This window comes from Myxocyprinus asiaticus, chromosome 9 (genome assembly GCF_019703515.2).
Source record: "Myxocyprinus asiaticus isolate MX2 ecotype Aquarium Trade chromosome 9, UBuf_Myxa_2, whole genome shotgun sequence".
In the NCBI taxonomy this organism is placed as follows: Eukaryota; Metazoa; Chordata; class Actinopteri; order Cypriniformes; family Catostomidae; genus Myxocyprinus; species Myxocyprinus asiaticus.
In genome coordinates, this window is record NC_059352.1 from 43050998 (window position 1) to 43077604 (window position 26607).

At 39.7% G+C, this 26607-nt stretch overlaps 1 protein-coding gene across 1 annotated transcript in view; it reads right to left on the bottom strand.

Moving 5' to 3' along the window:
• The window catches only part of dnah9l (dynein, axonemal, heavy polypeptide 9 like), a 78970-nt gene extending 55053 nt beyond the window's left edge, over window positions 1-23917 (bottom strand). Inside the window, exons 1-26 of the mRNA XM_051705910.1 lie at window positions 23714-23917; window positions 23360-23503; window positions 22200-22384; window positions 21910-22105; window positions 21192-21291; window positions 18047-18258; window positions 15750-15992; window positions 15051-15218; window positions 13521-13637; window positions 13163-13300; window positions 12660-12784; window positions 12363-12558; window positions 12165-12269; window positions 11868-12040; window positions 10535-10754; window positions 9863-10192; window positions 8751-9005; window positions 6487-6656; window positions 5953-6175; window positions 5761-5877; window positions 5512-5598; window positions 4684-4842; window positions 4015-4098; window positions 733-891; window positions 450-572; window positions 169-291 (exon numbers count right to left, since the gene is read on the bottom strand). Of these exons, the coding sequence (XP_051561870.1) occupies window positions 169-291; window positions 450-572; window positions 733-891; window positions 4015-4098; window positions 4684-4842; window positions 5512-5598; window positions 5761-5877; window positions 5953-6175; window positions 6487-6656; window positions 8751-9005; window positions 9863-10192; window positions 10535-10754; window positions 11868-12040; window positions 12165-12269; window positions 12363-12558; window positions 12660-12784; window positions 13163-13300; window positions 13521-13637; window positions 15051-15218; window positions 15750-15992; window positions 18047-18258; window positions 21192-21291; window positions 21910-22105; window positions 22200-22384; window positions 23360-23503; window positions 23714-23917 (4356 nt within the window). The remainder of the gene's footprint in view (window positions 1-168; window positions 292-449; window positions 573-732; window positions 892-4014; window positions 4099-4683; window positions 4843-5511; window positions 5599-5760; window positions 5878-5952; window positions 6176-6486; window positions 6657-8750; window positions 9006-9862; window positions 10193-10534; window positions 10755-11867; window positions 12041-12164; window positions 12270-12362; window positions 12559-12659; window positions 12785-13162; window positions 13301-13520; window positions 13638-15050; window positions 15219-15749; window positions 15993-18046; window positions 18259-21191; window positions 21292-21909; window positions 22106-22199; window positions 22385-23359; window positions 23504-23713) is intronic.
• Window positions 23918-26607: the final 2690 nt, after the last annotated feature.

Consider the following 26607-nt stretch of genomic DNA (forward strand, 5'->3'; position numbering starts at 1 on the left):
ATTGAAGCGAAGCAAACTGAACTGAATTACATAAAATTTAATTGATTAAACTGAATAGAACTACATGGAATTGAATTGACCCAACGTGAAGTGAAGTGAATGAAAAGGTAAACTGAATCCACTAGAACTGGTTCCAACTCAATGCTATCGACCAATGCAGGAAGCTACCTGGTTGTCCTCCAGGGTTTCAATGAGGTTCTCATCAGCTTTGAGCAGAGGTGTTCCAGTACTGGTGTGTGTCTCATATGACAGAGACATCATGGACCATGTCTGCTGGATCTCACCAAGAATCTGAACACACACACAGGATGGAGTGGCTTGACATGCCTCAGTGTCTGGTATTTGATCAAGAAAAAGACTGTAGATCTGCTGCCACACATAGAACAAAATATACCATTGCAAATGTTTTCTTAGAAGTGCTGATCTAGATTATTTCATTTTCTCTGTACCTTCTCAATGCCCATCTCTTTGACTGCTTTGTCCACAATGTTCTTCACCTCTTCCTCCACACGGTGGAGCTGCAGCTCCAACAGATCACCAAGCGTGGTGTTCTCATCCATCACAAAACTCACCTACAGAGAAAGAGAGATTATTTATTAGTTTCTCTTTCTTTTTTATGATGTTTTCTAGATATTACTCAGCTGATGTTTATTAGCCATAAGCTCTCTCTCTCCTTCTAAATGGTATCTGAGGTTAGACTGTGTTTGTGTTGTGTTGGTGTGTGTTTGTTACCCCTGTTGTGTGCATAAGCTGCTGCCAGTGTCTCTCTCTGACAGCAGAGTTTTGAAGCTCATTAACAGCTCTCAGTGATGTCAACAAATTCTTAACGATTGATTCCAGACCGTTGTACACATCCCACACACGTACTTCCTTGTCCAGAGTCTTCATCTCCTACACACGCACATATCAAGTCGCTATCATTTTATGGCAGTTCATCCCAGGTTTGAGGTTTATATTGAGGTTTGAGGCAATATACAGGGTTTTGAATTCACTTTTGTGTTTATATAAGTTTTTGATATACAGTATGTACTGTATATATCCTGTATACAGTGGTGTGAAAAAGTGTTTGCCCCCTTCCTGATTTCTGATTTTTTTGCATGTTTGTCACACTTAAATGTTTCAGATCATCAAACAAGTTTAAATATTAGTCAAAGATAACACAAGTAAACACAAAATGCAGTTTTTAAATGAAGGTTGTTATTATTAAGGGAAAACAAAATCCAAACCTACATGGCCCTGTGTGAAAAAGTGTTTGCCCCACCTGTTAAAACATAACTTAACTGTGGTTTATCACACCTGAGTTCAATTTCTCTTGCCACACCCAGGCCTGATTACTGCCACACCTGTTCTCAATCAAGAAATCACTTAAATAGGACCTGCCTGACAAAGTGAAGTAGACCAAAAGATCTTAAAAAGCTAGACATCATGCCGAGATCCAAAGAAATTCAGGAACAAATGAGAAAGAAAGTAATTGAGATCTATCAGTCTGGAAAAGGTTATAAAGCCATTTCTAAAGCTTTGGGACTCCAGAAAACCACAGTGAGTGCCATTATCCACAAATGGCGAAAACATGGAACAGTGGTGAACCTTCCCAGGAGTGGCCGGCCGACCAAAATTACCCCAAGAGCGCAGCGACGACTCATCCAAGAGGTCACAAAAGACCCCACAACAACATCCAAAGAACTGCAGGCCTCACTTGCCTCAGTTAAGGTCAGTGTTCATGACTCCACCATAAGAAAGAGACTGGGCAAAAATGGTCTGCATGGCAGAGTTCCAAGACGAAAACCACTGCTGAACAAAAAGAACATTAAGGCTCGTCTCATTTTTGCCAGAAAACATCTTGATGATCCCCAAGACTTTTGGGAAAATACTCTGTGGACTGACAAGACAAAAGTTGAACTTTCTGGAAAGTGTGTGTCCCATTACATCTGGCGTAAAAGTAACACTGCATTTCAGAAAAAGAACATCATACCAACAGAAAAATATGGTGGTGGTAGTGTGATGGTCTGGGGCTGTTTTGCTGCTTCAGGACCTGGAAGACTTGCTGTGATAAATGGAACCATGAATTCTGCTTTCTACCAAAAAATCCTGAAGGAAAATGTCCGGCCATCTGTTCGTGACCTCAAGCTGAAGCGAACTTAGGTTCTGCAGCAGGACAATGATCCAAAACACACCAGCAAGTCCACCTCTGAATGGCTGAAGAAAAACAAAATGAAGACTTTGGAGTGGCCTAGTCAAAGTCCTGACCTGAATCCTATTGAGATGCTGTGGCATGACCTTAAAAAGGCAGTTCATGCTCGAAAACCCTACAATGTGGCTGAATTACAACAATTCTGCAAAGATGAGTGGGCCTAAATTCCTCCACAGCGCTGTAAAAGACTCATTGCAAGTTATCGCAAATGCTTGATTGCAGTTGTTGCTGCTAAGGGTGGCCCAACCAGTTATTAGGTTTAGGGGGCAATCATTTTTTCACACAGGGCCATGTAGGTTTGGATTTTGTTTTCCCTTAATAATAACAACCTTCATTTAAAAACTGCATTTTGTGTTTACTTGTGTTATCTTTGACTAATATTTAAACTTGTTTGATGATCTGAAACATTTAAGTGTGACAAACATGCAAAAAAATACACTATATTGCCAAAAGTATTCGCTCATCTGTCTTTAGACGCATATGAACTTAAGTGACATCCCATTCTTAATCCATAGGGTTTAATATGACGTCGGCCCACCCTTTGCAGCTGAAACAGCTTCAACTCTTCTGGGAAGGCTTTCCACAAGGTTTAGGAGTGTGTTTATGGGAATTTTTGACCATTTTTCCAGAAGGGCACTTGTGAGGTCAGACACTGATGTTGGACGAGAAGGCCTGGCTCGCAGTCTTCTCTCTAATTCATCCCAAAGGTGCTCTATCGGGTTGAGGTCAGGACTCTGCGCAGGCCAGTCAAGTTCTTCCACACCAAACTCGCTCATCCATGTCTTTATGGACCTTGCTTTGTGCACTGGTGCGCAGTCATGTTGGAACAAGAAGGGGCCATCCCCAAACTGTTCCCACAAAGTTGGGAGCATGGAATTGTCCAAAATCTCTTGGTATGCTGAAGCATTCAGAGTTCCTTTCACTGGAACTAAGGGGCCAAGCCCAGCTCCTGAAAAACAACCCCACACCATAATCCCCCCTCCACCAAACTTCACAGTTGGCACAATGCAGTCAGACAAGTACCGTTCTCCTGGCAACCGCCAAACCCAGACTCGTCCATCAGATTGCCAGATGGAGAAGCGTGATTCGTCACTCCAGAGAACGTGTCTCCACTGCTCTATAGTCCAGTGGCGGCGTGCTCTACACCACTGCATCCGATGCTTTGCATGGCACTTGGTGATGTATGGCTTGGATGCAGCTGCTCGGCCATGGAAACCCATTCCATGAAGCTCTCTACACACTGTTCTTGAGCTAATCTGAAGGCCTCATGACTTTGGAGGTCTGTAGCAATTGACTCTGCAGAAAGTTGGCGACCTCTGCGCACAATGCGCCTCAGCATCCGCTGACCCCGCTCTGTCATTTTACGTGACCTACCACTTCGTGGCTGAGTTGCTGTCATTCCCAATTGCTTCCACTTTGTTATAATACCACTGACAGTTGACTGTGGAATATTTAGTAGCGAGGAAATTTCATGACTGGACTTGTTGCACAGGTGGCATCCTATCACAGTACCACACTGGAATTCACTGAGCTCCTGAGAGTGGCCCATTCTTTCACAAATGTTTGTAGAAGCAGTCTGCATGCCTTGGTACTTCATTTTATACACCTGTGGCCATGGAAGTGATTGGAACACCTGAATTCAATTATTTGGATGGGTGAGCGAATACTTTTGGCAATATAGTGTAAGAAATCAGGTAAGGGGGCAAACACTTTTTCACACCACTGTATATACAGTGAATGAAACTTATCAATCACAGACTTTTACATTGTTTTTTATATGTTGAAGCTACAGAAAAGACAGAACATTGGATAATATATTATACCTTAGCAAACCTCCTGAGCTCCATGTCCATCTGTTCCACATTGATCTCCTTCCATGGTGTCTTTGTCCAGTCTGCGATACTGGACTAAATCACCCATCATTCCCAGCGTTGGCCAATCAGAAGAGATGATCATGTCAAAATTTTGTTAAGAATCATAATTTAAATCAAAATATTTCTGTGCTCTGTTGGAATTACAGGGCACTGTACATTTCAACAACATTAAAGGAGCACTCAGTAACCTTTTCCTCATTTTAAAACTTATCCCCTTAAAGAACTGAATAGTAATTTTGAAACAAAAGAGATGAAGACTAAGTATATCAGTAGCTTAATAAAAGCTGTTTTAGATTACATGGACATGGGCTGCATCATGGTGGGCATCATGTTGTGATGACATGACCAGCTGAATACTAAGTAACCCCTTATTATTGGCCACTTTCGTTCACAGAATAAATGAATCATGGCTAACTGCGAATAGCACATTTCTTCAATGGTATCACTAACCAAAAACTACTGCTTTTATCTGATGCTGCATCCACTCCATAAGGTGTCAGTGTAAGTCACAGACGACTGGCAGCACAACATAAACAAAACATTACTGAGTGCATCTTTTAAAGATGGACCCGACCTTGTGTGCAGATGCAATAAAAAAAATCTATGATCTGAAATTACCTTGACAAACATAACCATATCCCATACTGCTTTTACCAGGATGATGTCTGACCGACACTGTCGCAGTTGTTTGTAGTCTGGGAAACTGACCTCGAAAAGATTGGCTGTTTGCTGCAGCTTAGACATCTCACTTTCTAAATGAGCCACCACACGATTACTCTACACACAAACACATAAAAAAGCCACAAATATTCAAATATATAAACAGTTTATAGTATACAAATACTTTCATATAAACGTATGGCTTTACATTATCCACATTATTTGAGAAATGGACTAGAACACCCAAAATGTGAAATTCTGTCATCATTTACTCATCCTCGTGTCATTCCAAACCTGTATAACTTTCTTTCTTTCGTGGAACACAAAACGAGTTGTTATGAAGAATGTCAGAGCCACTGTTTTTCATTCAGTGAAAGCATACAGCTTGTCAAGCTCCAAAAGGACAAAACAGCACCATAAATGTACCTGTAAAACAGGCAATATGACTTGTGTGCCATATTTACATACTGTAATTTTCTGAAACCATGTGATATTCAGGGCAAACTATTGTATGGCTTTTAAAATGATATGGTGTTTTTTTGGAACTCTCTGATAACTGGATGTTTTCGTTGTATGTAAAACAGCAGCATGAACTTTCTGCAAAACATCTTTTCCACAGAAGACAGACATTCATATGGTTTGGAGTAAATTATGGCAGAAATTTCATTTTTGGATGCACTATTCCTAACAAATAGAAAACTAAAAAAAAAAAAAAAAAATGACACGTACGGTATTTTAAACATTTATAAACACACATAGACATAGAAAAGTGTTTTGTGAGAGCACCTTGTCTATGAGTTTGTATGGCTCCTCCAGTCTGATATAGAAGATGGACTCGGTGCGGAATTGTTCCCGAAAGTCATGCTGCTTAATCTAAAAAACAGTCCACAGTAGCTTAGCAACATCCCCTGCGTTTTCAACTCTCAAATCTGCTTCAAAATTAGCTAAATCACTGTCACCCCTTGAAAGTTAATTATGCTTATGATGCTGATGAGCTATTTTCTATTAAAAGTTTAACTGATTTCAACTCATCACCTCAAATCGAACACATTTCCTGCGGATGACTGCGACTTCATTGGACTGGAAAGGAGCAACCTCATGTTTTACTGTGAATGCCACCTTCTTAAGATTTTTCCATTTCTCTGGCAGTGACTATAAAACAATGTGTGCATGTTATGTGTTAGTGTTGATAAGAAAATAAGTGAATTCAAGGGGGTGAGATATTACCTCCAGCTGTATGTAAACATGCTCTGGTAGCTGTTGGTTGTATGTTTTGAGCAGGTCTGCTGTGGCTTTTAGGGGTATGAAATGCTGCTCTGTGGTCAGCTGCCGGTCTCTGATGGCCATCAGATGACCCATGATGTCCACCAGTTTGCTGTAATCCCCATCAGTTACAGTCTTTGCCAAGCCAGACTCTGTATTCTCAATAAATGATGCCAACTCCTGCACACTAAGACAGAAAGTGATGTGTTTGGTCGCTCTGCGTGTTATTTGTTATGTTTGAATTCTGCATGATTTCCACAATCCTTTGCACTAATATGATTTCTTCAAAAAACAATCTTGATGGTCCAAAAAACATTGTGAAGTTGTTTAATACAAAATGTTAAAATGTAATTATTTAAATTGTTTTAAAATAATTTCTTATTACAATTATTAAAAATATCATGTAATTTATTTTGGGGTGAAATAAGACCAAGACACGTTTTTGACAGGTTATATGAGATTCATCCTACAGGACAATTTCTGAATAAATTGAGTTACCTGGCATTGACATGGTTGAGCAGGTGCTCCTTGAACATCCAGCTCCATTTCTTGATGGTGTTCATGAGAGATATCTTAAAAGGTTTGATGTCCACCTGACACCAGCCACTGAAAACTCTCTTCTCCTCTAACACACGCACTTTCTCATAAAGATCCTCAAACTCACTGATCTAATGAGAAACCAAACAGATAGAGAGAAAAAGAAAGGAAAAATTATTGTAGCCCCTTTAGTAATGTTTGCAAACGTGTCTAATTTATAATTTTACCAAAACGGTAGGTAATATTTCAATATGTTTAAAGGAATAGTTCTTTCATAAATGAATAAGTTTGTCCAAAAATAAACCAGTCAGTCATCATTTACTCACCCTTCATCCATGGATCACAAAAGGAGACTTTTTTTTTTCATATACTGTAATATACAGTTGTGCTCAAAAGTTTGCATATCCTGGCAGAAATTGTGGCATTGATTTAAAAAAATATGACTGATCATGCAACAAAAATGTCTTTTATTTAAGGATAGTGATCATATGAAGCCATTTATCATCACATAGTTGTTTGGCTCCTTTTTAAATCATAATGATAACAGAAATCACCCAAATGGCCCTGATCAAAAGTTTACATCCCCTTGAATGTTTGGCCTTGTTACAGACACACAAGGTGACACACACAGGTTTAAATGGCAATTAAAGGTTAATTTCCCACACCTGTGGCCTTTTAAATTGCAATTAGTGTCTGTGTATAAATAGTCAATGAGTTTGTTAGCTCTCACGTGGATGCACTGAGCAGGCTAGAGACTGAGCCACGGGGAGCAGAAAAGAACTGTCAAAAGACCTGCGTAACAAGGTAATGGAACTTTATAAAGATGGGAAAGGATATAAAAAGATATCCAAAGCCTTGAAAATGCCAGTCAGTACTGTTCAATCACTTATTAAGAATTGGAAAATTCGGGGATCTCTTGATACCAAGCCAAGTTCAGGTAGACTAAGAAAGATTTCAGCCAGAAAACTACCAGAAGAATTGTTCGGGATACAAAGAAAAACCCACAGGTAACCTCAGGAGAAATACAGGCTGCTCTGGAAAAAGACAGTGTGGTTGTTTCAAGGAGCACAATACGACGATACTTGAACAAAAATGAGCTGCATGGTCGAGTTGCCAGAATGAAGCCCGGTTACAATATGCGCGACAACACCTTGACATGCCTCACAGCTTTTGGCACACTGTAATTTGGAGTGACGAGACCAAAATAGATCTTTATGGTTACAACCATAAGCGCTATGCCTATAGTGAAAAGAATACCATCCCCACTGTGAAGCATGGTGGTGGCTCACTGATGTTTTGGGGGTGTGTGAGCTCTAAAGGCATGGGGAATCTTGTGAGAATTGATGGCCAGATGAATGCAGCATGTTATCAGAAAATAATGGCAGACAATTTGCATTCTTCTGCACGAAATCTAAGCATGGGACGCTCTTGGACTTTCCAGCACGACAATGACCCTAAGCACAAGGCCAAGTTGACCCTCCAGTGGTTACAGCAGAAAAAGGTGAAGGTTCTGGAGTGGCCATCACAGTCTCCTGACCTTAATATCATCGAGCCACTCTGGGGAGATCTCAAACATGCGGTTCATGCAAATCGACCAAAGACTTTGATTGACCTGTAGGCATTTTGCCAAGACGAATGGGTAGCTATACCACATGCAAGAATTTGGGGCCTCATGGACAACTATTACAAAAGACTGCACTCTGTCATTGATGCTAAAGGGGGCAATACACAGTATTAAGAACTAAGGGTATGCAAACTTTTGAACAGGGGTCATTTCATTTTTTTTCTTTGTTTCCATGTTTTGTTTTATGATTGTGCAATTCTATTATAACCTACAGTTGAATATGAAATAAAAGAAATGTGTTTTGCCTGCTCATTCATGTTTTCTTTAAAAATGGTACATATATTACCATTTCTCCAAGGGTATGCAAACTTTTGAGCACAACTGTTAGTGAATTGGGGACAGGGGCCGTCAGGTTACAAAAAGGCCAAAAAGCCTCATAAAACCCGTTAAAAATATTCTGACCAAAATTTAAAATGTTAATCACTGAAAATCTTGCTGCCAAGGACAGCCAGGACATTCTAATGAACTTATTCTTTTGTGTTTCATGGAAAAAAATATTTAAAAAAACATTGGAACAATATTAGGGTATGTAAATTAAGAAAAATATTCTTTTAAATGACACAATATATTGTTTTAAATAATTCTCACTCTCTTGACCTACCTGCTCTCTGAAGTTCTGCAGTTTGGGCGGGTTCTTGGGCAGCTCATAATCTGCATAAAGCTCCGCCTCCTCTGCAGAGAGCGCGTGTCCATAGAGCAGAAACTGCCTCATAAACTCCGCCCTGTCTCCAGTCCAGAGGTAGCGATAGGAATCAAAGGAATTTTGGAATTCTTTTACCTTAGCGATGGCCTCACGTGCACGGAAACGCACCAGCTGAGCCAACTCTGCCAGCTCTGATATCTGATCTACATCTGCCTACAAAACAACAGACCTAGTCAGACATATGCAGTAAGTAATGTCAGATAAATCGTACTTATGAGACGAGCACACATAAATGCCACCCCAATGTCGGAGTTACCAGTGGGAAACTCTTTGAGCACCAACTTCTAAATTGGAGGTGTGTCAATTAAAGAATCATGGTGAAAGCTAATTGGCATTGGTCATAATGAAGTTTTCATTGTCAATGTTGACTGTACAATCAGTTTGTATGCATTTTATGTACGCTTGATAAAAAATAGTTATAAAACCTGCCAGAATGAACTACAAATTTACTCATCACATAAAAATTACGACTTCCAAACACGCAAGAAGGAACTTCTAAGTAGGACTTGATGGCAGCAATCCAGACATTACCTCCACAATTAGACATTTCACTTCAAAAATACACAAGGACGATCATATTTTTTTATCAAATAAATGAAAACCTAAAGTCATCTATAGCAGTGATTCTCAACTAGGGGGCCGGGACCCACTAGGGGGCCACAGCACACTTCAGTGTCAGGTAGTCAGTGTCTTTACTTGCTGAGCTACCCAGGCCCCTAAAATAAGAAATATTAAAATAATTAAAATAATTCAACTTAATTAAAATGCTAAAAAAATACTTTAAGATGTATGCCTACAAATTATAAACAGACTCTTTCTGAAACTTCTAGATTCAATAATTAGCCATGATTAATCAGACACGTCTAGTTTCAGGCGAGGGGGCCTTCAAATATTGTCTTGGACAGTGGGGGGCCTTGGAGTCAAAAAGGTTGAGAACCACTGATCTATAGTTCATTCACAATGAACATGAAAGTATGAATGGGACATACAGATACACACAAATATCACACCTGATACGTTTCAGATTGTTTGCTCTTGGCCACTCTTTTCATGAAAGAAGCCATTTTAAAAATATCTGCCACCATCTGCTCAATGATGTCATAAAAGTTGTCCTTTTTGGATAGGTCGAGTGAAGGGTGAAATGTCATGTCAGAGGTCAGCGTCAACTGAACTTCGAAGAGGGGAGTGATGTGGAGTGCTGGGTCCGTATTCTCGATTAAGTACTGCAAAGAGCATCGAACGGCACTGCAGAACCCGGCAAGAACGGTTCTGTCCACAAATTTTGTATAGGACTGCCAAGCCTCTGAGTCCAAATCAGCACCAAGCAGCACAGCATTCTCCTGAAAAAGAAAGAGAGAGAGAGAGAGAGAAATTTAAAGGTGAAATATGATTTATTTTATTTTTTTTAAATACTCTATTGTATCCCAGTTTAGCAAAGACAACTATAAGTAAGACATTCGTATTGCTTGGCTTGTTTGAGCATCCTGACCAGCCCAACATACTAATATTAGTTTAACCAATGGCATGAGTTTGGGTTGGGACTATCTATGGCACACAAGGCAGGTGTTCGGGAAATCTGTTTAAAAATATAATTTTTGCAATTTTGTTTGGTGAAGCAAAATTTACACACTTCATCTTAAACATCTGCTGCCTCAGTATGTTTAATTTTGTCCCTTTTTCACCTGCACAAGCTCATGTATCTTCTCTCCTGTCCGTGCAATGAGAGCGTACTGCCGTTTGAAGTTCTCCTCATCAGTGAGATTGAGAAGGTTGCCACGGTGACTAGTCTTGCGTGTAATGAAGGCAGAGTGACTAAAAACTCCCATCAGCCCCTGTAGTTTGTCCAGGTTAGCCTTGCTCTTGTGTACACGTTCAGAGACACCACGCACCAGATCACATGTGCTACAAGAACACAGAAAATGTAAATATGAGCAACTTTGCTGATTCAACAAATCTTAAACCAGCCTAAGATGGTCATAACTGTTCTCCCAGCCTGGTCAAGCTGGTCTATTTCCTGGTTTTAGCAGAGTTATGGGCACTTCCCACGTGGTCAGGCTGGGAGGCCAGCCTAAGCTTGTCTATGTCTTGCTGGTCAAGCTGGTCTTAGCTGCTTTAAGCTGGTCTTCCAGCCTAGTGCTCAGGTGGTTTAGCTGGTCAGCCAGCTGGTCTCAGTTTCATCTGATATGCCATTTTAAAAATGTCATCGATTAATCACGAAACGCCACGCAATTAAACACAATGACCGTGTACGTGGAATATGTGTCCGTGTACTATAGGCACATTTTCCTTAAAATATCCTATATTCACTATGCATTATCATATTGAGAATCAATGAATGTATCCAAAAGCTGGAAAAATGTTGCTTTCAGAGGCTGTATACGGAGTTAGGAGGAAAATAAGGTGCATTTCAAACTGGTGACAGACAGCACAATGGAGGTTAAGTAATTCCCTAATTAGGGAGAAAGGGAGCAAGGGAGCATCCTATAGCTATCCTATGAAGTGCATTCACTCCTAACATCCAGTCAAGTTCAGTTCAGGCTGCAGATGATTTCTGGACCACTCAACATGTTTGACAGACATAGGACAATGGTAATCAGTACATAGATTCAGAATTTTTCTTGCTAAATTTTATTTTAACATGGTTGGCAGTGATTGGATGATGATGGCCATTACTTTGAATCAGAATCAGTTATGCAAATTTCTGATGTAATGTTTGTAACGTCTCAAAAACGTAAATAACCTACACTTCTGAAAACATAATAAACAATTTGATTAAAAAAAATGACTTTCTATAGCTGGTTTTATTTCAAATTTCACAACTTAGTCCCTTAATTTTTAGGACATTTTTTTAGCATGTTTCTTAGGTGCTACTAGTTACAAATCGAAATGGGGAATGGAAAATGCACACAGCATTCACACTCGGTCTCAGGAAGTTAAGATGTTATTTTCAGCTGCACTAGACATTTTTTTTGTATTTTTAGCAGACTAACTGATTAGAATGAGAAGAGGAATCACCTCTTAATGTAGTCTGCAAGGTCCTCGTCACTCCACCGTAGTTCCTTTAATGCTGGTCTTAATGAAGACCTCACTTCCTCCAGCTCAGACTCCACCAAATGCAGCTCAACAGCCAGAATTGTGCTGTATAGTTTATTATACCACTGAGTGATCTGGGAAAGTGTGCTGGTGTACTAAACACACACACACACACAGTTGGACAAAAGAAGGATGGAGGGAATAAACAGAGAGGACATTTCTTGGCATGGCACAACATATTACCCAACCATAAAAACTCAGACGCCCACACAGCCTCACCATGTGGAGTGTTTCCCATTTAGAGTACAGACTCACAGCAGCCTTGGGAATGTTGTGGTTCTTCAGAATTCGAAGATACTTAACTTCCCTCAAAACTGACGTCAACTAAAACGCCCACAAACACATAAGTGTTATCCAGAAAACATGACAAACATGATAAAAACAAAGTGTTTGTGTGTTTGAGTGTGTGTGTCTTACAGCAGGGTTAAAGTTCATGCTGTACAGGCTGGTCTGTTCATCCAATAACAGCAGTGGTTCATTCAGATAGGTGTGGCACAGCTCGTCCAGTCCAGAACTCCAATTACTGTAGACTTCCTCATCAAGCTGATCCAGAATTGCCAACACACACTCACACTCCTGCAGCACCTGCTTTGCCTCAGGACTGTCTAATGGCCTAACATACACATAGAATGACATATATTACACTGTTAAATATGGCATCAGAAGCAAAAGTATGTGTGAGTGTGTGTATTTGTGTAGTGTGAGATTGTTTACATATGTGTAAGTTGGCTTAAGTGACTGCGGTTGGACAGGATTCGTTCTCTGAGTTCTTGAGACCATTTCAAGTTCCCGGCAACGGTTGGCATGTTTTTACCAAGGATGGGGCAGCCATTTTTCAACTGCACCAGATCACAGACAAACAATTGCACTGAAAGTGTATAAATAGTCAATACTTTTATTCAAAGCAATTTACAGTATACTCATTACAAAGACAGTCCCACTAGAGCAACCTGAATTTTTGCCCTAGGGTGCACTGGTGACAGTTCATGGATAACCTTGCAGGGTTTGAACCTACAACCTTTTGGTTACCAGCCAAGATCCTTAAACACTATGCCACACCACCCAAAAAGTGATAAGTCTATAAGTCAACAAGTTCACAATATGGCTGGAGACTCAGTAAACATGACCACTACTCAACAAGACTACAAACTCAAAGACTCAATCTCTGTATCCATCTGACAAAAGTGAGTCTAGACCCTTTATGGTTCCACACAGACCTTTTCTCTCTGGGTTTCCATTATGCGTTGGCAGAGCTTGACCTCCTCCTGGAACATGGCCAGCAGCTGATTGTAGTTCGGAGAGAAAAGCTGGTGAACCCTTGGCCTCTCCAGAAGAGTACCGAAGATCTGCAGGAGCTGCACACACACACACACAAGTACAGGTTTTCAATATTGGAGAGACTTGAGATGATTTTTATAGACACACGCCTATAAATGGAACATTACAAACGCTCATGCCCAAAACATACTGCAGTAAACATAGACTATAAGTCTTGAGTTGAAGAATAGAGATTTTCGTATTTGTATTTAGATTGCATTTCTGTTTGTTTGCCATGAGTGTGTTTGTGTGTGTTACCTTAAAAGCAGACTCTAAGCCTGGGGAATGTTGGAAGGCTAAGTTTATTACTGTTCCCAGTCTCTGGTCAAAATCTCTGATCTGTTCTATGAATCGATTGTAGTCAGACTCAAACTCCTAGAAAACACAAGGGAGAGAGAGTTTGTGTAGTGTGTACCAATATGAATGTGTGTGTTTATGAATGTATGGGTAGATGACATACTATACTCCATCTAAAACAATTGTAACTAGCAATTTGATAATTATTTTATAAGTAGGGGCCAAGCACCGAAGGTGTGAAGCCCCTATTGTAGTGTTCTTATTACTATTCTTCTTCTGCAGAAAGTTTGTGGCAGCCAATAGAACCATACAAAGGAAAGTTATCAAATTTGGCACACTGATAGAGGACACTCTCAAATGTAACTGACTCATATTTGGGGTCTCTCAATCAAACCGTGCGCCACCAACAGTTTAAAATTTCAATTAAGTTTCGGTCCTAGAAGTCCTAGAAACCAAAATATTTTTTTCATCTGATTCCTTGGGTCATGCCCCACATGGAAATATTGCATTGTTTTTCAACCCCACCAACTCGATTTTCTGGCATTTCGAATTTTCTGAAAAAAATACTTTTCTAACTCCTCCATGCACAAAATTTGGCACGTATAATCTGGAGACACTCATGACAAAAAGTAATGGAATTAATGATGATAGACCAAACCATTTTGTATACCGCATCAATGAATTCGACGGTGAGCACGCCAAAATGGACGTGAAGCTCTATCTTCGCAACACTTTAGCATATTGACACGAAACTTGGTATATGTCATCACAAGCATGAGCTGTTGGCTACCTGCACAGTTTCAGCACAGCACCACCTAGTACTCAAGAAAAATGTATAATATTTTTTGCTTAAATAACCTTTTGATAATTTGGCCTAAAATCATGAGACTAGTCTCTTTAGATTTCTGGGGCATACCAAGACGAATGATACCCAATTTTGATATGTCGACCATATTGGGTGTCGGACATTTTGAATTTTGTCTTAAATGGCTGTATATTACAAATGCATTGGCGTATCATTACGAAATTTGGCATGTATCACTGGGGCCAAGCCCTGAAGGTACTCAAAATGTTTGGTTACAGAGCCACCTATTGGTTTAAAAATCATAAGCATTTGTATAACACATAAAAAATAAAACAAATGTCTTTTTTCACCACTCTTTAAAATCATCACTGGAATTCTATTTTCAGTCTTAATGTTTGCCATTGGTGTGCTTGGCCACGTAATTGCTGCTTGCAGCTATATTTACGTATGCCTTTTTCATAACCTCCTATAAATTAAAAGACTACATGGAATATTTGTTCTTTAAAAAAAAATAAATAAATAAAAACATTTTTCACACACTGGTGACAAGTTACAGAACCTAAAATATATACATTTCCTTGTACATTCATACAAATTTTAACCTAAAATCTTGACATTGATAAAAAAGAAGTCCATGGACTTGTTATGCCTCAACTACCCATGTATTTGTGTATGTTTGGTAATACTTTGTTGTTGTAGTCGAGTGGGTCATATTTGCTCTCTCTCAGAGTTCTCCAGCTGTCCAGGAACTCATCATTCATGCTGTAAACCATCTCACTGAGAATCTTTCCTCTAGTGCCGCCCAGCTCCACCCGTTCCAGCTTTAGAAAGTCCAAAGCTGAGGCAAACATCTCCTAATATACACACAAATACACACACACACGGATGGAGCTGATTAATGCAAAATGCATAAAACATCAGTTAACATTTTAAAGGCCTGAAGAAATCAAAATTGTAGTTTTTTTTTTTTTATGTTAGCTTTGAAGCAATCTATATGCTAGTGTGCTCCTTCAAATTGACTAAATTAACTTCTAGCAGATATACACATTTCAATTTTAGTTTTTAGAAAACAGACTGAAAATATCGATCACTGATTTTGCACTACAGAGATTATGTCAAAATTTTAATGTCAAAATGTTTGTCATTCTATGAAAAACTTTCAGACACCTGAATTGTTTAGCATCTGAGCAACCTAACCTCCAAATATAAAAACAACAGATCATCACAGTATAATATTTCAGTCTCTGTGTGAATGAATACATATTCATTTTACAATGTTGTTGGACATGATTTTGTGCTGAACATTTTGATTTGTGAATAGGCCACTTTAGTCCAGATTTTCCATTTTTACTTGGGATGTTAATGAGCCATCCCCCAACACCAACCTCGATCATTCGTAGTCTCTCCATGATGCAGTCAATGCGGTGAAACACAAGTTCAGAGGGGAAGTCCCAGGGTTTGACCGAGTGTCCTGGGCGGCTATAGGGTCCAGTGGGTGTCAGCTTGTCTCTGTGCTGCTGGAAACTGTACTTGAACACCCAAAATACCTGGATCGCCTTCCGAACCCGGTCCACTCCCTCCTCTAATTCCATTTTGAAGAGCTCCTCGGGAATCAAATACACAGATGCCTGCTGAACCACAACATAACAAACATTATAGAAGATTCATCCTATAACCTCCTCCAATTAAAAACAACAATATGGCCCATGATTTAATAAATTAATTATGCAGAATATACAGGTGCATCTCAATAAATTAGAATGTCGTGGAAAAGTTCATTTATTTCAGTAATTCAACTCAAATTGTGAAACTCGTGTATTAAATAAATTCAGTGCACACAGACTGAAGTAGTTTATGTCTTTGGTTCTTTTAATTGTGATGATTTTGGCTCACATTTAACAAAAACCCACCAATTCACTATCTCAAAAAATTAGAATACATCATAAGACCAATAAAAAAAAACATTTTTAGTGAATTGTTGGCCTTCTGGAAAGTATGTTCATTTACTGTATATGTACTCAATACTTGGTAGGGGCTCCTTTTGCTTTAATTACTGCCTCAATTCGGCGTGGCATGGAGGTGATCAGTTTGTGGCACTGCTGAGGTGGTATGGAAGCCCAGGTTTCTTTGACAGTGGCCTTCAGCTCATCTGCATTTTTTGGTCTCTTGTTTCTCATTTTCCTCTTGACAGTACCCCATAGATTCTCTATGGGGTTCAGGTCTGGTGAGTTTGCTGGCCAGTCAAGCACACCAACACCATGGTCATTTAACCAACTTTTGGTGCTTTTGGCAGTGTGGGCAGGTGCCAAATCCTGCTGGAAAATGAAATCAGCATTTTTAAAAAGCTGGTCAGCAGAAGGAAGCATGAAGTGCTCCAAAATTTCTTGGTAAACGGGTGCAGTGACTTTGGTTTTCAAAAAACACAATGGACCAACACCAGCAGATGACATTGCACCCCAAATCATCACAGACTGTGAAAACTTAACACTGGACTTCAAGCAACTTGGGTTATGAGCTTCTCCACCCTTCCTCCAGACTCTAGGACCTTGGTTTCCAAATGAAATACAAAACTTGCTCTCATCTGAAAAGAGGACTTTGGACCACTAGGCAACAGTCCAGTTCTTCTTCTCCTTAGCCCAGGTAAGACGCCTCTGACGTTGTCTGTGGTTCAGGAGTGGCTTAACAAGAGGAATATGACAACTGTAGCCAAATTCCTTGACACGTCTGTGTGTGGTGGCTCTTGATGCCTTGACCCCAGCCTCAGTCCATTCCTTGTGAAGTTCACCCAAATTCTTGAATCGATTTTGCTTGACAATCCTCATAAGGCTGCGGTTCTCTCGGTTGGTGTGCATCTTTTTCTTCCACACTTTACCCTTCCACTCAACTTTCTGTTAACATGCTTGGATCCAGCACTCTGTGAACAGCCAGCTTCTTTGGCAATGAATGTTTGTGGCTTACCCTCCTTGTGAAGGGTGTCAATGATTGTCTTCTGGACAACTGTCGGATCAGCAGATTGTGTAGCCTAGTGAACAAACTGAGAGACCATTTTGAAGGCTCAGGAAACCTTTGCAGGTGTTTTGAGTTGATTAGCTGATTGGCATGTCACCATATTCTAATTTTCTGAGATAGTGAATTGGTGGGTTTTTGTTAAATGTGAGCCAAAATCATCACAATTAAAAGAACCAAAGACTTAAACTACTTCAGTCTGTGTGCATTGAATTTATTTAATACACGAGTTTCACAATTTGAGTTGAATTACTGAAATAAATGAACTTTTCCACGACATTCTAATTTATTGAGATGCACCTGTATACGCTAACAGTCAAAAGTTTGGATAGGCTACACTTGACGGAATTTCTCATGATTGTAGAAACATTTTGATCTAATTATTTTTGTAGACAAATATATAGTGTGTTGCTATGTATGAATTTCTTTCCAAACCTTTTTTTTTTTAACGTATGAGTTGGAAAATGAAGTGCTCAGCCTGCAAGCGGAACATTTTTAATACTGTTTAAAAAACATCTCAGGTGGCACCTAAAAAAATGTGTTCAAAAGAATGCCCAGAGTGTACTGTAAAAGCTGTAATCTACTGTAGACAAAGAAAGAAGCTAATACATAAGTTTACATAAGTTTTAATTTGTTTAACTCTGAGTATTTCCCATACTTTTGTATTACTTCACACCTTCTCGATGAGCACGTTGCAGAACTCTGTGAGCAGTGTGACGATGCGTGGTGGGTGGCAGTAGAAGTGGGAGTGTGTCCAGATGAGAGCGAGTGTGTGAAACAGAGCAGGAATCAGAGGCTCCAGATCAGTGAAACTCCGCTCCTCGAAAGCAGCTATGGGCCGCCGCAACGTCCGCAAGTACAGGTCTATGTCCTCTGCCTCCATCACTGCTAAAAAAGCAAATAAACAAGTAGTAGTTGAACCTTGTGGGATTCGAACGTACAACCTTGCAGTTGCGAGACATAATCTTAAAATGTTCTTTCCATTTATTTCTTTTTAAATTAGAAAATAGACTTGATTCAGACCATATTTGATTACTGATGGTGATGAAAATGGGGTTGTGAGTCTCTTCAATGGCATGCACTGTATAAACTGTATGAAGGTCCTAACTCACATCTCTTCTGGTGTTTTTTGTTAGTATATCCCTCACAGCCTCTTTCATCAAAAAGAAATGGTGCTACTCTGAATAATGTCTAATAGCCCTAAACAGGGATGTCAAATGAACCGGTACTTCGTTCAATACCAAGTTGATAACGATGTTACGATACATGTCTGACTGAAGTACCGACTGACAGATTAGCACGGTTTTCAATGTGCATGTGTACTTTGTAAGGAACACTTGTAAATGCAGACACGCGCCTTATGTAACACTGACATCAAAAGTTTAAAATGGGTACTGTAGTTCAAATTCAAAATATTGGAGATAGTTGTCTCCCCCGCCCCCTGCTCCCCAGACTCGAAGCTCACACGGGTTGCCAGGTGGAGGACACGCAACAGGAATAAGCAAACTGACAATGGCAAGCGACGAGCCATACACGGTAAGTTGATCAGCTAATGTATATGTTTGCAATGTTTTTATTGTATGCAAATTATAAACCATCTCATGTGGATTTTTTTATAACTCTGTCAATGTTAGCTAGATGTATGGCTTCCATGGCTGTGTTTGCCCGCTAACTTGTTTCAAATCTGGCAACCCGGGTTGTCAATATACTATTGGGAAATGGGCAGTGGGCGGGATCACACAGGCCAAAACACAAACAGAAATTCCGGCCCGGAATGGACATTTCAAAGTAGAATATACTGGTTGTAGCATTGTTTTCGGAGAAGCCAGTATTTCAACTTAGCATGTTTCCTGGGGGGCCTGGGTTGCTCAGTGAGTAAAGATGCTGACTACCACCCCTGGAGTCATGAGTTCAACTCCAGGGTGTGCTGAGTGACTCCAGCCAGGTCTCCTAAGCAACTAAATTGGCCCGGTTGCTAGGGAGCATAGAGTCACATGAGGTAACCTCCTCGTGGTCTCTATAATGTGGTTAGCTCTTGATGGGGCGGGTGGTGAGTTGTGTGTGGCTGCCGTGGAGAATAGCATGAAGCCTCTACATGTGCTATGTCTCCGCGGTAACACGCTCAGCAAACCATGTGATAAAATGCGCGGATTGACATCTCAGACATGGAGGCAACTGAGATTCGTCCTCCGGCACCCGGATTGAGAAGAGTCACTACGCCACCACGAGGATTTAGAGCGCATTGGGAATTGGGCATTCCAAATTGGGGAGAAAAAGGGAAGAAAAAAAACTTAGCATGTTTCCTAAATCTCTGATAACATATTATGATAACATTATGCTTTAGTACAGTAAATATATTACATATTGCACCTTTAACGGTACAAAATACACTTCAAAATTCCCATGTAAAAATAGTCGGTTATGTATTAGGTCGTTTAAAAATGCAAACAAATGTGGATAAGTTTGGATGTGTGTAAAAATATGGGATCTTTTTATTAGGTATTCCAGAGATGCAGTCTGTGTAAACAGAGGTGGTACTGTCTGCCATTCCATTAAAACAACAATATTGACTAGAAAAAAGAGAAGACCACTCTGCACTGGATTAGATAACTTAAGCTTTATAAAGTATTATACGGACTGGGACCAGGGTAGGAAATGTGCCATGTGCGTGTCGGATTCGCTGTGTTTAGAGGTTTATTGGAGCTGTCTCGCAGAACGCGCATTTCACGAGTTCTCGTTAGTCATCTGGGAACACTTTGCAAGAATTGTGTCGTCTATGGCCACGTATACACACTACAAAGTTTCGGGTGTGACAACTGCATTTAAATGCGGAAGTGAATCCCCTATTTTTTCATTCCATGTACGTGTAAGGAACACAGGACTGACTCCCGCAATTGCGATGATTGGAAAGTGATAACCATAGCAACGGTGCAGCGTCTCGCGCCTGTAAACAAGACACATGAATGCCACCAGCTTAACCCGTTTTGTATTTGCTATTTTTTAACAAAGAGATTGCGCACCACATATAGTATGTATTATCATCCGGCAATGTTTAGTTAGTTGCCTTTTGTTCACGCGCGTCTAAGCGGCTGCTGTTAAAGAGCGCGCGCTCTCATGCTAGACTGTAATCAAATAGTCTCTGCTGTAATGTTCCGGTTATTCCGAGACACAGGGCTGATGAGAGAAATACAGAGGAGTGACAGACTGGAAAATATGAATGAGAGAAGACACGCACATAACCCTGTGAGTTTGATTTGCACCAGGAGAAGACGGACACGCGCCATTGATCATGCCATTAACATTGAAGAGTAGTTCAGTTCGGTTCTTTACACACTATATAGAATTTTTGAGAATGCGGCTGTATTTTTCGGGAGTTAATTCGGTTGTAGGATGTGGTTGTCCGTATTTTATCGAACTGTATGTGTACAGAACAGGATTAAGCACTAAAAGGTGAACTGTCAAACGTATTTGCTGTGTGTACGTAGCCTATCAGAACGCTGTATATGATTTCAGACCATCTCAGGATGCATCAACCATTGGGACTACAGGTGAATTGGGATATGTGTCATAATTTAGTACAACCTCAGAAAAGGTTCTTGAACAAGAAGTTTCTCTTCTGTTCCTGTCTACTAATAATTATAGCTTGGTATTATTTGTTATATTTTATATTCTAAAATAACATTGTTAAAAACATGTATATATTACATAAATTATCAAAAGTTTTACCCCGCTCCCCATGTACAGATAGATAAAAAACAGGAATATACATTTTTAAAAAATCAGGTTAAAAGAGGAGAAATGCACACAGTTTGTCTTATTACCATGGTTGACTTTTTGAATGATGTCATAGAAAGAAGCATAGTAACTGCTGTTGATCCTTTGCAGAATTTCCAGCACCTGACCAACCTTTGGGTTCTGCAGCTACACACATAAATCAGAACCGGATTATATGTCAATTCAAATGTAAATTTAATTTAAAGGATGAAATAAACATAAAACTGGGTTGTAAAATACATTTCAGAAAATTAAAAAAAATGAACTATATTGGTATTTCCTAAAGGACTTGCACAGCAGCAGCAGCAGCAGCAGCAAAAAAAAAAAGAAAAGTATTAGTAAAATGACAGTTTGTAAAGTTGTAAACCCATATCTAAATAGAGGGAGGGAGATTGAGAGACTGATAGAGTCCCCAATTACAGATCGCTCTCCATTAATAAACATGTAACCCACATTTCTAATAAAACCCAATCACAATTCAGTATGCAAATGTTACAATGACATCATTGCTGTCAGTTAGATTTTGAATGGTGAACATTTTATTAGTGACTATGGGAGATTTTAAAACTTTAATCTTAAATTTCTTAATTTAAGACAAAAATACAGCACATCTCAGGCTGAAACCTGAGCAGAGTTTGTACAACAAGTGATTGAAGTTACATAAAAAGCTTGTAGAATAAAATAAAAAGAAGCATGAGCATTTTCGCCATTTAAAATATACAGTATATAAAAACACACACCGAGAGAAATGAACTTTGTTTCCACCTGTTTCTGTATTCCTAATAAGTTTTCCTTCTGTTTAACCCAGAAACTGAGCTCCGTCATGGGACCTGGGTGGTCCCCCTCATGCAGTTGCTTAGAAGAGTCCCGCTGCAGTACAGAGCCCATCAGTCGACACCACTCAATCACCATGGTCTCAATGGAGTATAATAACACCCTGTCAATCAGGCAGGAATCCGAACTACACACATACACACACAGAAATGTTACATGATATCACAAACTTGTTTAAAGATAGATCAAAAAATGGTTGATTGACATTCACAAGTTCACACCTCAGCTGGCCCTGGTCTTTTCTTTCCACACACATTGGCAGGGGCAGAAGCGTTCGTCCTTGAGCTCGCCCTCTCAGTGTGACTGCTTGACTGCACAGATGCTCTAGGTGCCTGCAAATATCCTGACCGACCACCCGGGGCCAGGCAGACTGATTCTGGGGACTTCCAAGCACCGAAACAAAAGCCTACACAAACATACTGTTTTAAAGGGATAGTTCATCAAAAAATGAAAATTCTCTCATCATTTACTCCCCCTTATGTCGTGTCAATGTCATATGACTTTCTTTCTTCCATGGGACACAAACAAAGATTTTTTTATTGTAGATATGATGTTTGTTTGTCCATACAATACAAGTGAATGGTGACCAAATTTTAAAGCCCAAAAAAAGGACATAAAGGCAGCATAAAAGTAATCCACAAGACTCCAGTGGTTTAATCCATGTCTTCTGAAGCGATTCAATCGATTTTGGGTGAGAGCAGACCAAAATGTAACTACTTTTTCACTATACATTGCCATTGCAATCTCTAGGCACAATCATGATTTCAAGATCGATTACACTTCATAGTGCCTGACACATGCGCAGAGCACTAGATGGTGCTAGGAAGTGTAATCATGATCTCCAAGGAGACTGCTGATGTCAAGACTGTTGTGAAAAAGGAAATACATTTTGGTCTGTTCTCACCCAAAACCTATTGGATCGCTTCAGAAGACATGGATTAAACCACTGGAGTCTTATGGATTACTTTTATGCTGCCTTGATGTGCTTTTTGGAGCTTCAAAATTTTTGTCACCATTCACTTGCATTGTATCGACAAACATACATCACATCTCCATTAAAATGTCTTTGTTTGTGTTCCGTGGAAGAAAGTCATATGAGTTTGAGATGACATAAGGGTGAGTAAATGATGAGAGTATGATAACTGTTTGGTGAAACATTTCTTTAAAATGAGGGCTTATTTTTCCTGCCTGCTCACAGGGCCAATAATGCCAAATGTTTTCACTTCTATCAAACTTTTTTTTTACTTGACATGGCTTTGATCAATAGCTAAATTGGTCAACTAATGTGATCTTGCTGGGGACCAGCATCCAAAATGCAACATATATTGGTGACTAATCTTTTGTCTTTTTTCAGATTATCTAACCCTCACTTCTTGGTTACCTGGGAGATGAGCACAGGAGCATGGTCCATGGGCTGTGCAGAAATCTCTCCAAGCCAGAGCTGGGATCTGAAGGTGGTTTTGGAGATGACACCCTTCTTTTTCTTAAGAACACACAGAAGCTTGGTCCTCCAGGAGGAGGAGCTCTTTTGGGAGGAAAAGACGGGTGTAGTGCTTTCAGAAGCGAAAGCACTCGAAACAAGTGATGACTTATTTCGAATACCAAAAGCCAATCAGTGCACAGAACATGGGAGAAACTTCCAGAAAAACTCTATGTGGCATCTCATTGCCACACATAGAACAAAACAAGAGAGTCTGTCATTTTTTCATATGTGTTTGTGCTGGTGTATACTCACCTGTTCATCTCCTGCATGCAGAGTCCCTCCAGGACCCATGAACAAAATGAGATACTCTCGCCAGCTCTGGTCCAGGAAGTCAAGCAAAACTCTCTGATTCTCCTCCAATCCAATAAAACGGTTCCATTTGTCTGTTTTGAGTCGGAGAACAGTGAAGGCCTGCTCTCTTAAGAAGTCCACTCGCTCATCGGAGACCACGCTCATCTTCACCTGCTCCATAGGAACACGAACACCAGCCTCTGCCATGCTGAGAGACAGAGAAGAAGTTGGTGTAATGTGTCAAACTATCTCTTTTTTTATCAACAATTTTACAACTGTTGAAATACCCTGTTGAAACCCAGCATCAAACTGAGCTGGACCAACATGGAAATTCATGATGGCCTGAGCTTGAAATTAACACTACTATATTTTGTATCAAAAAACTCTTACATCTACCAGACTTACATGTCTCTGAGTCTAATCCTCAGTCCTCAGTATTTTTTTATCACAAGAAGATGCGACTGACTATTTCACGAGGTCCCAAACACTGAGTCGTCCTCTGCCTTTTTAGTAGGGGAGAGAAACTGAAACCCTCCTGTAGATTCAGGTCACTATGACAACGGGTCATTGGCTTTTGTGTACCTGCACCTGTGTTGTGTGTGGGAGAAACACACACCTGGCTGGTGCTGATGAAACCTGAGTGTTCACTTGAAAAGCCACCAAGGGTATCAGGCACATTGTATAACCTGATACCCACACATCTAACAGGACATTTTAAGCTGATCTGATGTACCATCGTTTTTGAAACACACATCTATTCCAAAATTAAATATCGGCGAAATCATCATTAAATCATAGTTCCAAAGGATACGTTAAAGGAGTTTAGATAACGGCAATCTAAAACTAGTCCAGGGTTTTAAGTGACACTCAAACTCGCTTAAAAACAATACTGTCACTAACTAAGAGTACCATACCGTGCCCTACTGTTACTAAAGTTTTATAAACAGCATTAGTCCAGCACAATAGGTGGCAATATAGCATATTAATTTACATAATCAAGCAACGTAAAACAGTATTCCATCTTAAAATAAGTGGATATATTCAAAAAAGCATACTAACGTACTATGCTTATTTTGCATCAGCATACACAGGATACCCTGATGACCTATGTGATCAACAATAAATGTAGTATACAACAGAGGACACCACAGAAAACTATATATATGGAGCTAAAATCATGACTAAAGTCTTTGAAGCATAAAAGCATGTTGAATTGCTCTAATCGAAAAAATAAATGCATTGTATTTAAATGCGTTGAATTTACAGTGCTTGCATTTTGGGAGGCTTAATTTTAACAAAGTTGTATTTTTAAGCATTGAATATTTCATTTGGAATCATTTCACAACTAATTTCATTATTCAATTAATTTGAAAATATAATCTAGATTTTTCGACAGGTAAAATTCAGCCTATTTTATTTAGCTTAATAAAATTTGCTTCCTCAAATTCAGTTGGGAATTCAATCTTCCACATCCAGGAACTGCAGAAAAAGCAGCAGAGTACCGATGCACAATCTCCATCTGATGCTATTCGTTCTCACCAGTAGGTGGTGCAATGCAATCGGGTGTTGACTGCTGAAGACCAAAGCTACAGGTATAGAGAACAGCCTTGTACGTTTTGATAGATTGTTTTTCAAAATTATTCGTGGGTAGAAAATAGCTCATTATTTGATTTGCACATGTGAGTGGGCATGAAACACACCTTTCCACTGATTGGTCAATACATGTCATCATCAGTTCCTCAATGTCGTGCAACAGAATAATTATCCACTGCTGCTCAACTTTTATTTCAACTACATATTGTAATGAAATTGGGGGATTTCTCATCATACTTAGACATTTTTTTTACTTGTGAGTTCTAGGTAGCTCAGGTAATTCTGTATGCAGTGTTTTTCCAATCCCCTCCCCCTTCTGTGGCCGGGAACTTGATTAAACTCACCTGTATCCGATTTGTATTTGGGAAGCAAGAGTGGACAGGAAAGGAATAAAAGGAGAGTGTGGATTTGAAAAGAGGAGAGTTGTGATGTGTGATTGACTTAGCCGTATAGCGCTCACAAAAAGTGGGGATGTTTTTGGTCACTTGAAACGACGAAGATAACTAGATAGGGGGTTGAATGCGCTGGCTGAATTTGTCTATGCCTGGACCCTCAGAGGTGGCGGTGCTATTTCTCCAAGCGGTTATACTCCAAGTGCAAATATGTCCTAATTTTTGGGTGCCGCGGCTGGGAGAGAGCTTGGATGCTGTCGAAAAAGAACAACAAGTTCCCACGGGATGGCATCGACACAGTCATCCTCTCCCTTCAGACCCCATGGTGGGGTCTTGTTCGTCTGAATAAGGGGAAGTGTTTTAAAATTCATTATGTGGTGTCAGAATGCATAAGGGAATTTTGTGTGCTTTAAATTATTGATTAATATATCTGAACAAGTATAACTAGACACTGACCTTTTCACTGTGTAGTGGGTTATTTGTGATCACATATTCTTTCTCTCCAGGGCATTAGTTTAGATGATCGTAAAAGCTTAAGTTGAAACGTTATCGGGAAACCCAGCCATTTACATTTTTCTGCTCTCTCTGATTTTATTTGATCTATTCATCCACTTATATATCTATTGTGCATTATTATTATTAGCCTATTGTTGTTATTATTATCAATAACATCTATTATTATTATTAAACAGATTGTGAGTAATGTGACCACGCAGTTTAATACTTAAATATGCCTTAATAAAATATGGTTAACAGAGGAGATTAGAGTGAGTGTGCAATGAGAGATTCCTTCTCTCTCTCTCTCTCTCTCTCTCTCTTCATCCTCCTCCTCTTCTTTCTTCCTCCAGTGGCTGGTTCAAATCGGCTCGC